This window comes from Lactuca saligna, chromosome 4 (assembly GCF_052625555.1).
Source record: "Lactuca saligna cultivar CGN05327 chromosome 4, ASM5262555v1, whole genome shotgun sequence".
NCBI classification, from domain to species: Eukaryota; Viridiplantae; Streptophyta; class Magnoliopsida; order Asterales; family Asteraceae; genus Lactuca; species Lactuca saligna.
The window spans coordinates 32137859-32160173 of record NC_136420.1 but is presented as its reverse complement, the minus strand read 5'-3'; the positions used below and the strand labels follow the sequence as shown (position 1 = coordinate 32160173).

Below are 22315 nucleotides of genomic sequence, written 5' to 3'. Positions count from 1 at the left end.
GCGAGTAGAGGTCATTCAAAAGATTGAGATTAAGCAGTTTTAATATATGTATATATTATCATATAATTCAAAATAATCAATATATTATATTCACTTAGTATACGAATTATTATATCAAATTTAACAACATTATTGTTATATTTAAAAAAACATATATTTGTAAAGATTTCAGCTATATTGATGCTTTGCGCAACGCGCGAGCATTCTCCTAGTATATATGTATACAACACTGATCATTTATCCATTTTTTTTTTATTTATAAGACATTTAAGGGAAAGAAAGAGGCAGCAAGAATTAAAAAAAGTCCCAATTTTTATAACACCCTAATTGCAATAACTAGAGACAAAGTGCAAAGGAGTATTAAGAAACAAACCCTCACAAGTTATCGGTAATAAAGAATAGGTCCATGACACTTCCATATGGTGTTGTTGTCACTTTAACTCTTTGGATCATAACCTCAAGCTCAAACAGCAATGAGTCACATCTAAATGAAAAATAAATAACACATCAAACTGTGAAATGAATATAATAATACAAAAGTAAACTACAAAATAAGAAAAAATACCATTTAATAATCCCTTTCAAATTAGTGCTGCAGAATGTTAATAGGAAGACTGGAGAAGGTGATGGTCTTGGGGGTGTTTCATTTAAGTAAGCTGATACGGAAAACGTTGGGCATATAGAAAATGCAATTTATGACGCAACAACCTCAACAATAAAGTATGAAGAAAGTATTTGTAGACTGATTGTCACTTTGAAATTGTATCTGTAAAAAAACAACAATAGAGTTGTTACATTGAACCTAAATTTTACCAATTAACCAAAAAGAAAATTCAGATACACATACATGCACGGATGTACACCCCAAAAACCATTTAAACACACAATAAGATAGATGTTGATACTCACAAAAGCATCACCTTTCGCAGTTTACAACTTTAGGTCTTTAAATGTAAATTCTAAGAATCACAAAAAATATATACATTTTCATTTTATTTTATAATATAAAACGAATGGTTTCAATCAAAATAGAAAATAAAAAAAAACAAAAAAAAACTTAATTTGTTCTCAACACTTTCCATCGTTAACTATTTTTTTTATTTAAATTAGGCATTTATAAGACATTTTTTTAAAAAAATGTTGTTTTCAGTTGTCATTAAAGATAATCAAGTGAACTATTCTATAAATTTTGGTTATTATAACATTTTTTATATTGAGTCGGATCTTTTTTGAAGATGATAAAATATATTATAACATAAAAAAGAATGAAAATACCTCATTCTTGAGTATCTCTTTTTACCAATAAAGATTTTCTCCACTTTTGAATCTTAAAAATAATAAATTGCCTAAAAGAAATTTCATAAAAATTGATAGTAACTAAAACAAAATTTTCATACTATTTTATTCGAAATAAGTAGAAAATACTCTTATCGACTTACAAATCCGCCCCTGATCACTGAAAAAGTTTTCTCACATGACCCGCTTCTCCAAATAAAGGGTTTGAATTACGGTCTTTATTTACACTTTCACTCCGCCTCTTGCATTGTCTATATCTCATGCTTTGAATCCATGTGAATGTTCTCTATCTATGAACCAAGACCTGAAACAGTTTCGATCGGTTCCAAACTTACCAAACGTGGGTATGCAGACTGATGCTCAGTTGCCCACCTACCATTTTTATTGTACCAAATGTTTGTTAAACGCCAGACCTGTGAGCATATCAGCATAAAGATCAAAGTGGATCATATATGAAAAGTTGAAAACTTAACAATAAAAATGAAATAAGAATGTGAGAAAGTGAGAGAATGGATTACCTAACTGCCAACCATATGTCGTTTCCTAATCTAAACACAGTTGCAACGTGTTCTGTGACGGTCTAAAGCCTTTCAATACAGATTATGTGAATGGGTTTCACATTCCCTCCAAAAAGAACCCTAATCTAACTCAACTCGTCTTCTTTCTTTTATGTTTCTCTTTTTTGTTATTTTAAAAGTAAATTTCAGACCTTAAATGATTCATTTTTGTAGATTTGTAATGTTAGGAACATAATCCACCATTTTTTTGGACTTACCTTTTAAATGAAATTCTTGCAGGCTATGCAGGAACTTGGATTGATATTTGATAGGCTTATGTATTCAAGGTTAACCAAGTGAATCTGATTTGGTGTTTGACATTCTTTCCCGATACAAGTATATGATGATATATGTTTATATCTATGTTACTGAAAGTGTGTTTTAGTGAATCTGGTTTTCTTTTTTATTTATTACTCCAAACCATAGTCACATGGAACGCGGTAAGATCCAGTACGAGAACATGGATCGGGAACGTGGTTTGCTAGCTTGGACGTATCGGGTACGAGGGGGGTAGGCTCATTTCGGTATGCCTGATACGTCCTGATATGGTGTATCATAGTATCCGATACGGTGTACCATAGTATCCAATACAGTGTACCATGTTTAGAACTTAATTTTAAGAACAATTAACTGAGATTATAACATAATCACTTCAAATAAGATGTAATATTCCAGCAACTAACACTTCAAATTTCAAAACATAGAAATTGAAAGTAAATACTAGGAATTAAAAAACAGCAACAACAACAGTTTGAAAAAAACAAAAAAAACAGGAACATCAATGTGACATCCCCAAAATCTCGGCCAGAAAAGACCGATTTTCATTTATGCTTTTAAAATAATTTCAGAGTAAATCCTTTTGATTTGAAAGAGTTGCGGAATTTGTTCCCAAAAACAAAACATGATAAAACAATGTTTACCAAAGCATTTCATAAAAGAAATGTATTTTCATTATATAATCAAAACTCGGGGTGTCATGTTCCGATACAGACCAATAAGCATAAACGATAACATTACAAGTCATTTAACAAATATATACATATACAACCTTGTAAACAAAACAACTTGATGGTTCATCCATCTTACACCCTTGCGCCACTTCCTGTGATACAAATAAAACTGAGTGGGTCAGGCTTGGGAGCCTGGTAAGCATATAGGGTTTTCAACCCACAATAAATAATTAAATTAATTACTATCAACCAACAATAATCCAATTACCCATTCCCGTTATTCTCACTTTATGTCCCTAAAATAACTAACACACGGGACCTAGTCTAATAATATTTCATCGGGGTGACAACACATGCTTCAGGGGTTCCTTAGCGATATAAGTCAAATAAAGCAACCACGAGGGGGATGGAATACAGCGAATGAACACCCAAGTTCATTAACACCTATAGGTTATGAGCCTGCTAGCGTTCCACGGTACTGTCTAGAAAAGTCCGTGGTCGTCATCTAAATTCCGCTAGATGACTGGATCAAAACAACATCGAGGCCTCTCATCTGTTTATTACACACCAACTATCTACCCATGTTCTACCCAACATATTAGTAGATAAAAACATACATTTTTATACATAGTTTCAAAACCTGTATAGCATGCTCGATCAATACATTTTCCATATAACAAATGAGGCACACACACATAACACGTATTTCATATAGAAATAATCAGATCTGTAAGATAGAAGAAAGTCAATATACATTCACACACATAACAACAAAATATACACATAACACGTATTTCGTATAAAATACTTCATAATTATGCGTTAGAACAAAGTAACAACGCACTCACACATATAAACAACAATATACTTAATACACTCAAATCATACTTGTATTATTATCGTGTTTATGAAAGATAGTATACACTCACTTGATCAGAAGATGATTGGACAGCACTACGACTTGCAAAAGTAGTATTCTTCAGCAGATCTGGAAGATCTCTACAAAAATTGAACTTCTCGCGGGCAGAGCTTCGGCTCGGAAACCGCACTTCTCGGGATCTTCGGGATCTCGGGACTTGCTTCGGGACTCGGGAATATTACCGGGGCTTCGGGGTATTTCTGGTACGCAAAACGATGCAAAACGGGAGAGAGAAGGGAGAAAAATGGCAAAAGAGCCGGCTGCCCTCGCATCCTATTTATAGGAGGCTGGGAGCCTCATTTACGCGGGGAGTACAAGGGTACGCAGGGCGTACATGCGTCCGAAATCGTCACTGCATGCGTCATCCAAAATGTCGACACTCTTCGCTGTACGCGGGGCGTACTCCGGATGAGTCCGGTGACTCGCCCTCCGGATAATACCGTGGTTTAATAATTAAATTTAATTATTAATTATTTAATAAACTTCGAAAATCTGTATCTTCTTCATAGGAACTCCGTTTTCGACGTTCTTTATATCCACGCGAAGGTGAGACTACACTCTACAACTTTCGTTTAGACTCCGTCGGCTAATTTTGACTTTATTTTTATTATTTATTTTTAATAGGCCAGGACAGAAAATTTCGTTATAAATTCATAACTTCTTCGTTTGACGTCCGTTCTCGCCTAACTTTTTATCGCTTCAATACTAACAACGAGATCTTCGAATCTCATTTAGATCATTAAGGCTAAATATCGCTCTAACGTAAATTGCACTTTTTACGTCATTTAGCGGTGCCGGTTTTGTCGCGAAACTTCGACAGGTCATAACTTGTTCGTTATAACTCGGATTTCGGCATTCTTTATATCTTCGGAAACCTTGTTTCAACTACTACAACATTATCTAAAGATATCAAGTTTATTTTACACTTCAATTTTTTACGCTTATTTTTATTCTTAATTAATCAAACCACATAATTAAGCAATTAAGCACAAAACACATAATACTCAAATAATACACTTCTATTATTTCAAAACGGGTTACAAAAGTTAACCTAGACTATTACATTGCTATAAATGGAAAGCCTAGAAACACAGACGTTACAATCAACACCTAAAAAACTTGAAACTAATCCATCATTTGCCTTTTCCCATTTCCATTTGCATCAACATCATCTCCTTCTAAGTTCTCCCACTACAAGTCTTCATATCTTGTACTTGGACCTTCCAAATTTGTATTTTCTGGATTCATATACCATTTTTGGTTGGACCTGCTTTGTAATTTTCAGAAAAACGGTGACTGGAGTCGAATGTTTGAGTGGATAAACACCAACTTGTCTGCCCTTTTACAATTTAAACGATTTCTTTTCACATTGTGAATATAAGAGTAGGTACTCCGGTTTCTTTCTGCTGAGGAGCTACTAATGGGCTGTGAGAGAACTCTTATGGCAACATTAGCCAAGTCTGGAGTTTCAGAACCGTAACTTGACCACCAATCAATCGCATACATGGTTACCGCATCCATCTGTGATGATGCCATCGAATAAAGTCCTTTTCTCATGTGAAATGTTGCAAATTGCTCTCGCAACATCTGATATTCTTCTTGACTTTCAGATATTCTTTTAAACGCTTCCATGACTCCAAGTACCACTTCTTTATCTAAGTTGGGTGCTTTTCTAGCTATTCCACCAGGTGCTAACATTGAAAGATAACTTGCATTATAGAATCGTGGACATAAAGCAAATCCTAAACAATGTAATGGAATGGTCATTTTCTCCCACGGAGCAAGCAATATTTTTTTCAACTTCTGGATAGTAGGAAGCATATTTGTTATTTGACATCACATCTTTAATTTCTCCTAACATGTTGTCCATTTTTTTGTATATTTCTCCCATTTTTCCTGCCTCGCCATCACAAAATTTCATCAACAAAAAAATAGGTTTTGTGATGGCTAAAATACTCTCCACATCCTCCCAAAACTCTTCACTTCTAATAGTTTCAACAACCTTTGATCCAGTAGTTCTAGTATTTTCATCTCCCTGTTTCATCGAATCTCTCCAAGAATTAAGGGAGATGGTTGTAGACAAATCTTCTCTACAATGCATTAACCTTTTCAATAATACATAATGAGATGCAAATCTTGTCTTTGCCACCTTTAATAACTCGAGTGTTGAGTTATCTCTAAACATGGTCAAAGCATGATTATGATTAAGAAAATATTTTACAACCACTTTTCCTCTTTTATATGTGGTCATCAACCAATAGAACGTATTTCCAAGATCTTTGAAAATCAAATTCAACGTATGCACACAACAAGGAGACCAGAAAATGTGTTTGTGTACCTTTTCAATTTCCTTCCCGGCATCCTTGCAATTCGCAGCATTGTGTGTAACGACTTGTAGGACATTGCTTGGTCCTACTGTTTTGATGGATCCAAGCAAATAGTTTGCTATTGCAACTCCAGTTTTCACCACACCAGAAAACTCTTCTACATACATGAACATCGCCCCACGACTATTAACAACTATGGCATTAATGAGTGGCTTGTGCTTTATGTTTGTCCACCCATCAGAAACAATTGAAACACCTTGTGTAGACCATGTATCTTTTATAGGATTTAAATCCTTTTCTATATCTCTGTGGCATTCATCAAGTAAAACCGTCCTTACTTTCTCGCTAGAGGGAGGCTTATAACCGACAGGTTCTTTGTTGATAGCATTAACCATCTCCAAAAATTGGGGATTACGTAGCACATTAAACGGAATTCCATTTGCGCAAAACCCTCTCATGATCTTCAAGTCAACAACGCTTCTTTCCATTATAACAAATGCATCTTCAATAGGTTTCTTAGAAGAAGAGGAAGATTATTTTGTATTGATTATGGAGTTGTTTAAAGCACGGGACACCACAACATTTTCAGCATCTCAGACTTTGTTAAACAGCCTTTCACGCTTCTCACAATCATTTAGTATAATCGGACACCTTCTAATTTCTGCGGTCTTGCCCAACATAGCACCAAAAACGTGTACATGTATCCTCGTATAGGAACTAGTAAACTGTTGTTTGCAATGTTTACAAACCCACTTCTTTGCACCCCCAACATTCTTGCTTATTGCAGCAGAAATAATGTTTAGTTCCTGCAATAATGGCTTGTCATCCTTCACTTCACGAGTGTTTACTTGTTGAGTATCATCTATAAATGTGTTATCTTCAGTGTTATTTTCATCTTCATCTACTTCAATATGCTCTATGTTCTCTCTGTGATCAGAAACACCTTTACCAAACACCATTTTTTCCTGTGAAGACTTACTTTGTCTTTTTTTTTTTTTTTTTTTTTTCTTTTTTTTTTCTATTGAGAATGTGTGGTAAAAATAAAATCGATGCGTGTATATATAAGCATAGAGAAAATTAATTGTTTGTAAATGTGTAAACTGTAATCAATTAATAGTTTAATACTCTAATAATGGAGTCATTGATTCTATAATGACGACTGAAATATCAAAGGATGTTCCACGAGAAGGTACTTAAGAAGTTAGAATTAATATATGTTATGTAGCTATAATATAACAATATTTGTATGTGTTTTGTTTATGGTATTGTGTGTGTGATTGAACACATGTACATCATATAGACCTAATGAAAACATGTATTAAAACTTCTGAAAACCATGTCATCTTTTTATTAAGGTTGTGTTTAGCGAGCCACAACTAGCTGATAAGCTAGCTTATTTTTCGAGTTTTTTATGTTGTCGTGTTTGGTAAGCCAAAAAGTAGCTTATAAGCTAGCTTTTTAAAATATTTTCAAATACACCCCTTAATTAATTATAGAAACACATACTCTCACATGTCTTTTTATGTAGTTTTATATTTTTCAGCTAGTTTTACCAAACATCATTTTTATCAGCTACTTTTCAACTATCAGCTAGCTTTTTATTTAACAGCTAGCTTTTCAGCTATCAGTCAACTTTTTAGCTAACAGCCAACTTTTTAATTAGTACGCTAAACATAGCCTAAAGTGTCTATTGCTTTGGTTACAATATAAGTGTGATATTATAGAAAATGAAAAAGTTTATGTATTATATATGTTGGAGGCCAAAGTTTGATGTTGAATTTTAACTTTTATTTCAAAATTCTTGCAGATTCTATGATATTGGCAAAATTATCTAAAATTATCTTTTATTTCATATTTATTTGTTTTGATTTAATTAGTTTCCCTAGATTGCTTCATGTTTATTTTATTTTATTTATTTATTTATTTATTTTTTTATTTTTTTTTCGTTTTTGTAGTTTGCTTAGGAGTAGGAATTCGAACATTTGTTGATTTTTTTAATTCAAAATCATGAGTTCATAGTTCTGATTTCTCTCATTTGAGTTCAAAGCCAGGAGTTGTTTGATTAATGATATTTGTAGTTTGCTTCAGGTATGTAATTAACTATGATGATTTGATGATATTTTATGGATATTTGGATTTATTAACTAGTTAGAAACAAAAAAAAAAAAAAAAATGTGTTATTATTTGTTTTGCAAGATGCCATTGATTCAATAGTTGTGTATAAAAAGTTTTTTTTGATTGTTGATCTTATTCTAATATGTCATACTCTCCTTCTGTGTCTTTTAATAGGAAATGAGAATTGAAATTGGAAGCACTCAAATTAGACTCTCCAAGATCTGTAATTACTCAACTGGAAATGGAACTTTATTTGGAAATTGGAGGTTGGCAGTCATGTTTTTATTTTTTATATTTGCTTCGATGTTTCTTTTGCAAATGAATTTTGCTAATATCTATCATGTTTGAGTTTTTGTAATTGTTAATAAAAGAATTTTTTATACAATATAAAAATATTTTTCCTATAAATATCCTTTGATCTATCTTATTTGGTATCAATGATTTTTCTACAAATATTTTTTTTGCTAATACTATACGTCTTGTGTCTCTATAGTTGTTAACAAGATTATATTATGTTTTGTTTATTATAGTTTTTAAATGGTTATTGCATATTTGCAAATTTGATTGCTATTAATTTGCCTCTTTTTGTTATAAGAGATAGAATGAGAGTATTTATTCTAGTCTTTGTTACCAATATGTATAATTTTGTGTTGCATGAGTTTCCCGTAAATATAGGGGAATAATAATATTTTCTGCCAAAGACATTAAAAACCTATGGACTGGTCCTAATCATGAGTAATATTCTCGAACTATTTCACCTTTAGACTGCAATGAATTATGATAGACATCGAACTCGAGCTCATCTCCACCTAGGATTGATGTATTTTTATCATGTACATGGAGTATGAGAGAAGAAAGTGACAAGAATGGGAGAAAAAGAAAGAAGAGAGAGTCCACATAAACATACTGAGCTCGATATTTTTTTGCTTGATAATGTCGACGAGGGCTGGTGTTCCTCTCGGCAAAAAGATTCTAGCTAGGCATGTCGAACATCATTCCGTTCAGTTTTAATGATTAAAAAAATATGTTCTATGATAAAAAAATTAAGTTGTATCTTGAAAAAAAAAGTTTTTTGAAAAAAGATAATAAATTTGAATGATTTTCATGTTAACAAACTATGTTCCATGATAAAGTTTTAGGTTGTATCTCGATTAATAAACTATCTCCATTATAAAAATTAGGTTGTACCTCGAAGAAAAAATAATAGTTTTTTGAAAAAGATAATAAATTTGAATGATTTTTAAAAATATAAAAATATTATAAGTGATTTTCTTGAAGAAAAACATAAAATTATGGTTTTGAAATAAAATGTACAGTTGTTTTTTAGAAAATTTCTGTATCTTAAAAAAGATTAAAATAATGGATAACATTGGTATCTTTACGGATCTTTATACCGTACAAATAAGCATAATCATTGCAAGTTGCAAAGTTTACCAAATTTTTTACCCTTTCCAATCTTTTCATATCCAAAACCTTATATATCCCACTTAACCCCCAGCCTTTTTCTCTTATTTTCTCTTACCACCCAAACCTTCAAGTTTATTAAAGTTAGTCCCTAAAGTCGATCTCTATGGCGAGTCTCATTGAATTCAGGATCCAATTGAAAAAGGCTAATTTTGGTGCACACATTTTCCGTTCGATCAGACCAAATTGCAAATTAAAAATCTTAAAAGAACTTATTTTAATAGTTTTTTTTTTTTTTTTTAAAAGATAAAATTTTTATTTGCAACCCGCTAGCAAGAAATTAGACGAAAAAAAAAAAAACACAACAAATAATTACATAACAACGACAATTGGGTTGGGAAGCCAACCGACCCAATTAATAAAATTTATGTCTATGGTTACACCATATATAAATATGAGTTGCTATGTTATAAAAAATGTGAGTTTCTTTTGGTTTTTCTTCACCAAAAAGAAGAGTGTTACCAAAATTTCAAATATGCCAACACATCATGTAAAAAAACAACTTCTAGTAAATCTTTAGCACCTTTCCTAAAACGAATAGCTTCAAACCACAAAAGTCAGTTACCATAGGTCATAGGAAACGATCAACAATTTATCTATTCCCATTTGAAGATCCGAGATCGTAACTTCGAGGCCACTTGGCAAGAAAAAAAAGAGATGGTTATTGGTCTCTTGCCCTATAGGCCAGGAAGAAGAAGAAATATCTATGCCATGTATATCCAAGTTTGCTCTTATAGGTAGTCTATCCAACAATAATGTCCAATAAAAATATCGATTTTAATTGGCACTAATTTAACCCGACTATAAACATTGTTCAAGTATTTCTTCTCTAGTAAAAAAAAAAACAAATTATTACCAAATAAGTTAGAAAATATTTATGTATGAACAAATTCCTATACATCTTTCCAAGCAAATCTTTAAATGAATTATGAATATATGAGGAGAAAAAACTATCAAGCAAATCTTTAAATGAATATATGATGAAAAAAAAAAAAAAGTAAGCATGAAACCCATTACATGTATGTTCTTTCTTTATGAACACCTGTTCATATGGATCCATTTTTCATTTTTTCTCGTGAAGACATATCATTATGACATAGACATAGGTAGAAAATATTTCGGACCTAGATGACATTTGCTAAAATCTAGGGGAGTTAAGTTAAATTTAGTTGAACATATGTACACACACCCTTCGTCTTCATGTGAACCACCTACAAACACCCATAAAACCCTAAACCTTTTTAAACAAATCCTCAATCTTTCCATGCGTAATATTTAGATATCACTCTCCTTCCCCTACCCCTACCCCACCCCCACCCCACCCCACCCCACACACAGATACACACAGAAACATAGTATTTCTTGGTATGTCTACTTATCTTTTTCAAGGATTTTATTAATTATATTATTCAAGAAACACCCTTTTCATTCTTGACATAAACAAAGCTATAAATATAAATGGTATCTTGTTTAGTATTGTGATACGGCACATGGGTCAAGATCTTGTTTATATAGAGATGTAAATTATCATACTTGTTAATTTTTTACCCTAAATCGATCAAATAATATTCTTTCATTCAAAGCTTTTCTTGATCATCTCCCCTCAATTCTTGATTTATATAGTTCATCAAAAGATGCAGAAGAGTCACATTACTACAACCACCATTAGGGTTCTTGAGGCTGCACCCTCCCCATCTCCGCCACCGACAACCACCACCAATGGCGGAGGCGGAGTTCCTGCATGCGCATCATGCCGCCACCAGCGAAAGAAGTGCACAGAAAAGTGCATCTTGGCACCTTTTTTTCCAGCGGAAAAAACCCAAGATTTTCAAGCTGTTCATAAGGTCTTCGGGGTTAGTAACGTGACTAAATTGGTGAAGGATTTGACTAGAGAAGACGGGAAAAAAGCGGTGGATTCACTCATCTGGGAAGCGAATTGTCGGCTTAAAGATCCTGTGTTAGGGCCATTAGGAGAGTTTCAAAGGGTTTCAGAAGAACTTAGGGTTTATAAAACGCAATACCAACAAGCTAATATTCATCATCATCATCATCTTCGACAAGTTCCCATTACGCAAAACGGGGTTTTGTACAACAATAAATCTGGGCAGCAACGTTTGATTGGATCATGGAATGGTGATAACAATGGGATTAACAATGGTGCAGTGTTGGATTATATTCATAGCAATGGGATCGGTAATGGTGGTGGTATTGATAATTCGCGTATGTTCAACTATGGATCTTTGCAAAATATGGAGAAATTAAAGCAAGAAAGAGATCAACAACAAGGTTCTTTGATTCATCCACAGCAGCATATGATGAACGACTTCAGTCAATTTTACTAGCAAGGTATTAATTTGTTTTACTTCTTTTAGAAGATTAGATTCGTAATGAAAAACTTTTTCTTGATAATTTGTTGACTAATACATACGTCTATGATTCAAGCTCAAAATTTTGTGTTTATTTTCACAAATCTTGATCACTCGAGCTAATATAGATTTGTAATTTACCCTTTTTAGCGACATTTAATTGAATTAGCATCTAATGATTTTTTTTTTATTTTTATAAAGTTTAATTAATGAATTATTTTTTGAATCTAATGGATGTATGCTTTACAAGTAAGATTTTAATTTAGAGTGCTTTCGTTCACCCCCAAACCCTAATTAAGATTGCGGACAAATCTTAATGACGCGGTTATAATGGTCAATTTGAGTCATATAGATTTAGTTGACCATAGATTGTTTCGATCATTCTCGAAACGATATAATATTAATTAAATTATAGCTTTATTTTCTAAAAAGATAGAAAATATACTAGTTATATAATGATCAATTTTAATATGCGGAATGTGGATTTAGTTAACCATAATGTTTAGCTGTGATTCCTAAAATTTGTAAGTATTTAATATTTGGATAAGCATAATCTCATTATTTAATTTTATAAGAGTCAAATAATTAGCTAGGTTTATATTGGCTTCAATAAAATAGATTATTTTAAGTAAAAATAAGTTATCTATATTCCTCTAACTTGACTTTTACTCTCATTTCACAATTTATCGCTTTTTTTTTAATTAAATGTTCATTTCGATATTTTATTTTAGGGAAAAGGCTGAAAATTATCAATGAATTATTCCATTAGTTCATTTTAGACATTTAATTTAATTTTTTGTCTATCTTTAATGATTTTTTCAAGTTCTTTTTGATCAAGTATTATAGGTAATATCGGTTAAACTTCGGAGAAAATGTTATAAATTACCAATAAAAATAATTACATTTGTCCACTTTTAGTTACTAACTTATTTTTATACACTTTTAGATTTCCAAAATTGTCTTATTTTAGTTTCTTCAACCGACTGAGATGACATTATTCAATGATTTGTAGTAAATTTTAATCAATGTGTTAGAACTTCATGTTTCCTAAAAACGAAGACAACACACGTAACCAATTTGATTCCCTGCCAGACTAATTGAATTTGTGCTTTTAACAGGCTAGATTGTCAAGTCATAGCTATAAAAGCCATGTCATCTTACTATTAACAAAGTTTTAATATAGATAATAAAAAATGTCATGTAAGCAGGTTAAGGTTTATAGCCAAATAAAATAGTTAAAATAAGATGATTTTGAGAAGTTCATTGCCTAAAAAGAGTAAATTAGACGGTTTTAAAAATTTATTATCTAAACATGGGCCAAAAAAAATTCAGTAATTAAAATTGGACAAATAAAATAATCGTTGGCCATTTTGAATTCCCTCTATTTTAGATTCAAAATGCTATACAAGCAATTATCCAAACATTTTAATCGCTAAATATGTGAACTTCAAACACTCATATCGAAACAATATATCTTTTATATGTCATCAACTTGTGAGACGTGATTAGAGGTTACTTACGTTTTAAACCGTATTTAGGAACACCATATACAATGGGTGCGGTTTAGCCTTCAATTCCACCCATTTCTAAGGAGATAAACGTATCAATTCCACACACTCAAAAGCTCATTGGTCTTTTCTTTTATTTTTTTTTCTTTGAAAATAACGAACGGTTTTAATATGTAATAATTTCTTAAATTTTTTTTTTTTGCCATATGTTCTTGAATTATCAGCATTGTCGTTGTGCTCCCTCCTTCCTCGTCGTTTCTTGAATTACATGCATTGTTGTCAAACCCAATCAAGAACTATTAACACAACCCTTCATCACCAAAAAATTTCTCAAAGGGTGAGCTTCTTCTTTAGAAGACTTGTGTCATTTTCCAGAATTTGTTCATTGGAATGGAAATTTTGTTGTCGTTTCATCTATTTATCAATCTAGCAACATCGTGAATGTTAACTATCCTGTTTAATTAAGAGTCTAGTGGCATCTTCATAAGAACTTTTGCATTCATTGCAAAAACAGAAAAACTCTTTTGATATTTGAAAGGTCCATACTCAAATGCGAAAAACTTGAAAAACAAAGGTTAGTTGTCATGTTTGAGAGATTGACATCGTCACTTCATAATATTTCAAGAACAACAAAGTACAAGAGAAAGAAGAAGTTAGAGATGGCATCGTGGTGATCTCCGGTAGAGGTGAATAAGAAGACGAAGAAGACGTTGGCAATGTGTGGTGGTGGGAAAGTGGTTTTCATTTTTTTATTGAAAAATATAAGCTCCATAATCATATAAAATCTGTTATGGTTCAGTTAAAAATTTTAAAAATTGTCTAACATAAAATTTTGAAATATTCAGTAAAAATAAATTTTCAGTTCACTTTAATAAAACACTAAGTTATAACTTGTGGAAACCGGGGTCGATATGATTAAAAATTTTATACAGACAAAAAAAATTAACAATTAAAAATTTTATCACGGAAAAAAATCATAAATGACTATTAGATAAAACTAAAAACTGTTTTATTAGTCTTTTAAAGCATTACGTCCTAAATTTTAAATCGTATTTTAAAAATTAAGATCCAATTACAAAAAAAAAAAAATGAAAATTGAAAATTCCTTATAAATAATTCCAATTTTTGAATAGTTATGTTATAATTACTTACCATTTTCAAATATTTATGTTACAAAAAAAAAAAAAAACGGATATTTGAAAGATTTATACCAATTACCTTAAAAAAAAAATAACATTAATAATTGATTAAAAATTGTCATGTGTCAATTAGTTTATCTAGAAAAGGGACATGTAGTTTAGATGTTTTGTTTATTAAAGGAGGTAGATTATATTAAATAATAGTAAAAAAAAAATTATTACATATACAAAACAAAATAAGAAGTTGTAAAACAACAATTAAAATAAAAATATGGATACTACAAGTCTAGTTGGTCATGGCCTGTTGCTCCATACTTTTGAGTTTAGGCCCATGGGCCTGGGTTCTTATGGGTTAATAGTCCTTTTTTGCTAGGTAATTTGTTTAACAACATTTGTAACGTGTACATTTTTATTCTTCATTTAGTTCAATAGAAGTGTTTATATTATGAATTGATTTTAAATTATATTTCAAAATTATTATTTTTAGGTTATGTACTCTTCTTAATAAGTTAATATATTTAAAAATCACTATAACATTATACAATTTTCTTTTTACAAAAGTACATAAAAAAAATTATATAAGTTCAAATTCTAAAAGAAGACTGATGTTGTGGGGGGATCAGTTTAAGACCAATTGCAACAATAGTAGTCATACATTACAACCTTTGTATGCATCTTAAAACCAAATTTTATGTAACTCTGACATTGATAATAAATACGAGTAAATGAATGATAATTTTATTGTTGCTAAATGTTGTTATTATATATGTAGCAAATCATAGATTGTAATTTATTTGTTATAAAGTTACTAATGATTTGATAATTATATACAGGTCGGTTAAACAGTTCAATAACTCTATGGCAGCTCAAAATTCTTGGCCTCTTGATTACCCATTTACCCTACCCTTTTTTCCATCTGTTTTAGTACTTTTTTCTATCATACAAATGTAATATTATTTCACTTCTTAAACTCTTTATTTCATTTCATATCTAACTAGTATTTTGTAAATTAATTGAATAGATAATTGCACTCAAAACAATATATTTGATTCATATATATGTAAATAATAATATATACACATGACATAATGACATAGACTCACATTTTGGTATGTGTGAAAATATATAAGGAACAACATAAAGTGATATGACAGACTTATTGATCTAGATCACCCATCAAACCTAAAGGTGGAATTCTAAAAACAAGGTCTCATATTCAAAAACCTATAATGTTTACCTTAAGATCCAAAATATACTGTGCGAGAATGTCAGATATAAATTTATCTTTTTTACGTACTTAGTGCTCATGAGTCAATATTATCATGACCGCTCTCTATGATTGCCCACGAAACGAGGCTATTGACATGAATCGTATACGCAGATTGATGAATTGGAAAAATCTCCTTCTTGATCACAACTTTTCGCATTTGTTCCTTTTCAAAATCAAAAACGAAAACCGAACCATCTTTATCCATGAAATATATCTCCCATTTAAATTTTGGAAAATAAAGAGGGATCAAATCTCGTATACACCCAACTCCAATCGTATATATCTTTTTCCATTCTCCGAATAAACTCTCCAATAACCAAATGCTTATTTCATTCATTTCTTCATGTGCCACGAAACAAAGACATCCAGACACTTCCATTATTCTATCATTAAATCTACCAACTTTTGGAAGCTCCGTCTTGTAAAACTTCTCATCGTCTATAGTCATTGAGACTATGTATTCACTATGATCAATTTCAGGAACCCAATGCAATGCACCAATTGCAAAAACCGGTTCGTATCCAAACCACTTCAAGAGCCCAAAACATGGCCCATCGATTACCCTCCATGATCTTTCACCAATTCTTAGAACTTCACACCCAATGAACTGTGATTCATCACGAAACAAGTGAATTAGTTTGTACCCTTGTGTACAATTCACAAGCGCGAATGATTCTTCATGTGAAGGGTATATCGTGCCTAAGGGAAGTAAACCCAGTTCGCGAGTGACCGGATTCATGATCACCAATTCGCCTTTCTTCAATTTGTTATCGATCACGATTAAACCATCGCAGGTTGCTCTAATTTTGCCCAAACAAGTGGCGTTAAACTCACCTATTGTTATCTTCCCATCGGCTAACATCATGTATCTGATAGCATACTTTGATGATGAGTCGATTAGAGGTCGATGAAGCACATGAACTGATTTCAGATCGAAGATCTTGGCTTCAACAGAAAACGTATTAGTGTTTTCGCGGAAAACTGAATCTTTATCAGACCAGCGAGAAACAAGATTGAAGGGGCTCAAGAATATCAAGACCTTCTCAGCTCGTTGAAGATTGTCGTGAACGAATGTACGGCTGTTGATGATGCTATACCATGGCTTGCAAACGAATCTGGATCGTTGAAGGGATTCGAGAGGTAATCGGATAAGGATATTTGATACGCAATCTTTTGGAAGATAAGGTACAGAATCTAGCTGTTGCTTTTGTTTTCCTTCCTCGAGTTTTTTCTTCAACGAAGCTCGTTCTTCCGCTAGCTTCAGTAAGCTCATCGCTTTGCTAGCTTTCTCCGCCATTTTAACTCAATCTGCTGCACGGATTTAGGAAATTCTGACGAGGGTGGGCTAAAAACAAGCAAATTGTTTTTAATAGAAACATAAAAATCCGATCTTTTTCTATAAAAATACCTCGATCATGAGTGATTGGATTGAAGAACTGATTGGAACATAAACATCTGAATACTTATTTGGATCTTTACATTGGATTGACTGGTAACGTATAAGAACTGAAATGAAAGAAGTCGTCCACAGAAAGTGGTGAAGACGGAGTGGGGTTGGTGTGATGTTGAGATCCTATTCTTTTATAAATTTTATACATTTACTCGTCGTAACCTGATGTCGCGAACTCAATTGCCTATCGTATATTGACGATTTAATCAATTACTTACTACATATAGGTTAATATAGGAGACACATAATTTACGCATAATTTATATCCAACGTTGTGATTGTCGGGGTCGGAATAAACGTGGGCCCGTTGCTTGCTGTCGGTCTTTGGGCATGTACTCAGTGCGAATAAAACTAAGATATTTGTTCACCAAGTCACGCCGTGAAGATTCGGTTGTTCGAATCGCCGGCTTATGGGTTATTCGGTATGAGTTTAATTGGATCAAATATCACACCGTTCAAATAGTCATTTAAATCAGTAGCTAAATTAGATGTAAGATCTTGAGAAATCATTGAGAATAATGAACATTGGTCATGAGATCCTAACAAACTTATATGACTACACAACTATTGTTTAGGGAAGTGGTCACAACCAAACCATTGAAAAACGTTGTTAACTCAGCATCACATCAGCTCCATCCTATGCAGTTATCGTGATCAAAATTTCGATAGCAATTACAGGCCGCTATTTGAAATCGTGGTTTTCGCGGTGGTATAACGTTGCTATAGCAGTTTTTTTTTTTTTTTTTTTTTTTTTTTTTTTTTTTTTTTTAATATTACATATAATTTAATATTTTTATATTATATTTAGAATTAATATCATAAAATCTAAAAAGTCTATATATGATTAATATCGTAAAACCGAAAAATTCATAGAAAAACATTAACATAGTATTCAAAATTCTAATATAGTAATATAGAAGCTACTTAGTGTGAAAGTGTCAAATATAGTTTAATCGCATGGTACAGGTACATGTTCGGCTTCCGAGTCAACATCATCCAAGGCATTCACTTCTTCATCAAGATCGTTCCCCACATCTCTAATATCATCACCATCATCGTCTCTATAACGCTCTCGTTTGCTCCTAATATTTGGTTGAGTGTACATTCGCTCTCATTGCTTCTTGCACATCCGACCAAAGAAGGCCATCACCACCATCTACAAAGTCTTGAAGCTCATCTTCCGTTAGTATTGTCCGATCATCATTCTCCTCAACATCTCATAGCAAAATAGGATCCAAAGATTTGTTTTGTAAGACATGAAGCGCTTTTGCAACCTTGTTTTGTATTGGATGAATAAAAGTTTATTTAGTTTTTGTTGCAAAAGACAATTTCTTTTCTTAAAATGTAGCTGCAACAAAAGAATTAAAATATTTTAGTTAATATATTAGAAGTTCCAATCAAGCTAATATAACTTATAAATGATAATTATAAAAATAATTGTTAAAAATAAGTAAAAAAAACTTACATTATCAAATGTACTTCAATTTCGTTCACAAGGTGAAGCACTACAAGTTTGACCAAGAACCGTGATAGCCAATTTTCATAAGATATGTGTATCTATCCCATAAGAAGGCCACCATATATCTACATTTTACAAAAAAATTGTTCCTAGGTTAATAAAAATTAAGAAATAAAAACTTTTGATTACATTATAATTTTTGTACTTACTCGGTGCAACTTTTGTCATACTCCTTTTAACAAACGGGGATCCAAATTGTCCACTTAAATCAATGTAGAGATTCAATTCTTGTCTCAAAGTATCATTTTAATCTTCATCAGGAACAAGACGGTCAATAGTAACATAAAGTCCCGTCATAATTTGTTTATTGGCCTCAAATTCCTTTGACTTATCTCCATGAAAAATTGCGGGATTAAGGAAACACCCAGCTGTACATTAAGTCGTTCACTAAAACGTTAAAACTAAATAATTGCATACTATTTTAAATTAAATTAATAACTAATAAGTAAACGATTTATACCTGATAGAAAAAATTCTACTGCCAATCTTTTTTTATCATTATTCCCATCATTTAGATTTTTGCTTATTTGATCTTGCGCTCGACTCATCGCATTATAGATGTATCCCATGCACGGCCTTTCTTCTGTGTCAACCAAACGAACAGTATCCTCCAGTGGAGCATATATTTGGCAAGCTAAATATACACCATCCCAAAAAGATTGTTTTGCTACTATCTTCTCAACTCTCTTTCCAGGAGCTTTCTTTGCAAAATCACTTTTTCTCCATTGCTCAGATACAAACAACACTTGGAGATGATGTCGATTCTCATGGACACTCTGTAAGGTGTAAAACTGGGTAGCAAATCTAGTTACACAAGATCTGTGCAACTCTCTATTCTTTGTCAACTTTCTCATCATATTGAGAATCCTTCCGTGGTTATAAACATAAACCACAATAGCTCTTACTTTAGTTAAAGCAGTCGCGATTGTTGCCTTTTTCTTCCCAATATCTTGTAGAATGAGGTTCACATAGTGTGCTGCACATTGAGTCCAAATTTTGGATGTTGTTCTTCCAAAATCTTTCCTGCAACATTGTAGTTTGAACCATTGTCTGTAATAAACTATAAGAAATAAAAAGAACTTAATTGATAAAATGTATATAATTTTTTTAAAATAAAAGTAATAACTAATAACTAATTAGAAACAAATATTACATGTACAACATTTTCCTCTCCAACTTCTGCTATCACCTCATTTACCTTCTTCACAATATATTCAACATTATGTATATCCTCCGATGCATCAATCGACTTTAGAAAAACTGTACCAGTAGGACAATTGACTAAAAAATTAATCAAAGATCTCTGCTTGTCATCTGTCCAAAAATCATACATAATGCTACATCAAAATTTCTTCCATTGTGGTTGAAACGAATCCACAAACTTGTGGGTATCTTCTAACACATCCTTTAACAATGTCACCCGCATATTATGATAACTTGGAGCCGACATACCTATCATTTATATAATTAACAAAATTAGTAAATATAAAAATGTTAACAACTTAACATTAATCAAATCAGAAATGTAACAAAATTGATTACCTCTTCCATATTCTCCAATGACATTGATCCATATCTTTATTTGCTTTACACTAGTTGTATTGGCATTCGATCTCGTATTAGTAGGAGTGGTGGTGGACGGATTCACAAAAGCATGTGAAGAATTCCCTTCCATATTTGCAAATTCACAATTGATTAAACCTGTTTCACAATCACATGTCATTACTCATTACTCATTATTCATTAACAAAATAACAACATAATGTTCTATGTTCCTATTTCCAACATCTTAACTGATTACATCGCAATTCACATGAGTTCACAAACTGAAAAACATAAATGGACAATGGAATATATGTAAACTGTAAAGTTGTATGAAACTAATTAGTGGAATAATAGCTTCATTCTCCATGTAACATAAATGTAAAAATTGATCAGTGGAATATATGTAAGCAGTGGAATATATGTAAACTATAATGTTATATGTAAAATTGTATGTATAAAATCAGAGAATGTCATTGAATAATGAATATATATGTTGAAACTTGAAACCACAATGTGTATGTCTCTAGCCTCTAGTCTCTACTGTTGTCTAGAAAAGAAAGCATTAGGTTTTTGTTTGTTACCTGTTAGGCTGTTGGAACTTGGAAGCCGATTAAGGTAGAAGGGAGTCAATGCACCTCGATGTTGTAGAGTATGAATTGTGGATCAGTGGAGGTCGATTGAAGGGTAGTGAAGGCTGAAGAGTGAAGACCGAATTCAAGTTTTTGTGGACTGTGGTCGATTAATTAAGGAGCTAGGTCTGAAGAAGCATCCGCATGTGTGTTCATCTTCATTAATTGTCAATTCGTCATAGGCAGCACCGCAACAGCTGAAGCCCTTGTCATTCATCAAGGATTCAAGTCACGTTCAGTTTGTGATTCACCGACTTATAAATGATTTTATTTTGGTTATATATTGGGCTTTTTAAAATGCAATTATTGGGCTCACTAAAAGTTGCTTTTTCATTGACAAATTAATTAAATGGCCCAAATGTAATCAAATGTGAAAGAAAAAAGAAAAATTGGCCATAGCGCCGCTATCTCGGTGATACAAATAAGAGTGAACAGCGGATAATTGCGGCGTAAATTGTGGTTCCGTGAAGTAAAACCGATAACTTGAAAATAGCTGATGTGGATCACTGTGAAACGCTATAGCGGCGCTATAGCACCTCTATAGCGCGCAATTGATAGCATATGCTCCACCACCAACCCAACACCTATTCACTAGACATTGGAAATGGTTACCACTTCACAATTTTAAAAAAAAAATTAAATTAAATAAAAAAACATAATTTAAAACATAATAAAATATTTTACATTAATTAAAATCACATTACATTAGTTAAAAAACATAGAAAATTAAAACTAAAAAATAGAAAATTAAAACTAAATTACTAAAAAAACATTAAAAAACATAGAAAATTAAACCTAAATTACTAAAAAAACATACAAAATTAAACATAAATCACTAAAAAAACATAAAAAACATAGAATCTACTTGCGATATTTTTTGAGAACTTGTTGTTGAATTTTTAAAAACGCGCTTAAATTTTCCGGGTAGAGATCTGGTTGCAGTTTAGTGTTTAAAATTTGAAGATCGGTGAGTGCCATTTTTCGCCGACGAATATCCTCTATTGATTCATTTTTTTCTAAAAAGCGTAGAGTTTTGTCTATTTTATCTGCTTGTACGTCATCGTTGGTTGATTCTTCGCTTGAAGACACTTCCATTATCGCTTTGTCCATTCTCGATGACCGATGAAGTTGGACATCCGGAGGACCCTCCCCCTCGGTGGCGTTGAACTCATCATTGAGATCGAGGCTAACACCAATATCCAACTCGAAAGTTCTTGCCCTTTTGTTGGAGCCGATAGTAGATCCCGAATGCATCGTATTC

At 32.1% G+C, this 22315-nt stretch overlaps 3 protein-coding genes across 3 annotated transcripts; 1 reads left to right on the top strand and 2 right to left on the bottom strand.

Moving 5' to 3' along the window:
* Positions 1-5436: 5436 nt before the first annotated feature.
* On the bottom strand, positions 5437-6537 carry LOC145039446 (uncharacterized). The gene has a single exon (XM_078987508.1). It carries the CDS (start codon positions 6535-6537, stop codon positions 5437-5439), a length of 1101 nt encoding a protein of 366 aa, XP_078843634.1.
* Positions 6538-11125: 4588 nt separating this feature from the next.
* On the top strand, positions 11126-15666 carry LBD2 (LOB domain-containing protein 2). Its single transcript, XM_078989626.1, has 2 exons — positions 11126-11974; positions 15475-15666. The coding sequence occupies exon 1, from the start codon at positions 11263-11265 to the stop codon at positions 11968-11970; it is 708 nt and encodes a 235-aa protein (XP_078845752.1). The 5' UTR covers positions 11126-11262; the 3' UTR covers positions 11971-11974; positions 15475-15666.
* On the bottom strand, positions 15667-17574 carry LOC145041514 (F-box protein CPR1-like). Its single transcript, XM_078989624.1, has 2 exons — positions 17320-17574; positions 15667-17222 (listed from the first exon to the last, which is right to left on the bottom strand). The coding sequence occupies exon 2, from the start codon at positions 17206-17208 to the stop codon at positions 15946-15948; it is 1263 nt and encodes a 420-aa protein (XP_078845750.1). The 5' UTR covers positions 17209-17222; positions 17320-17574; the 3' UTR covers positions 15667-15945.
* Positions 17575-22315: the final 4741 nt, after the last annotated feature.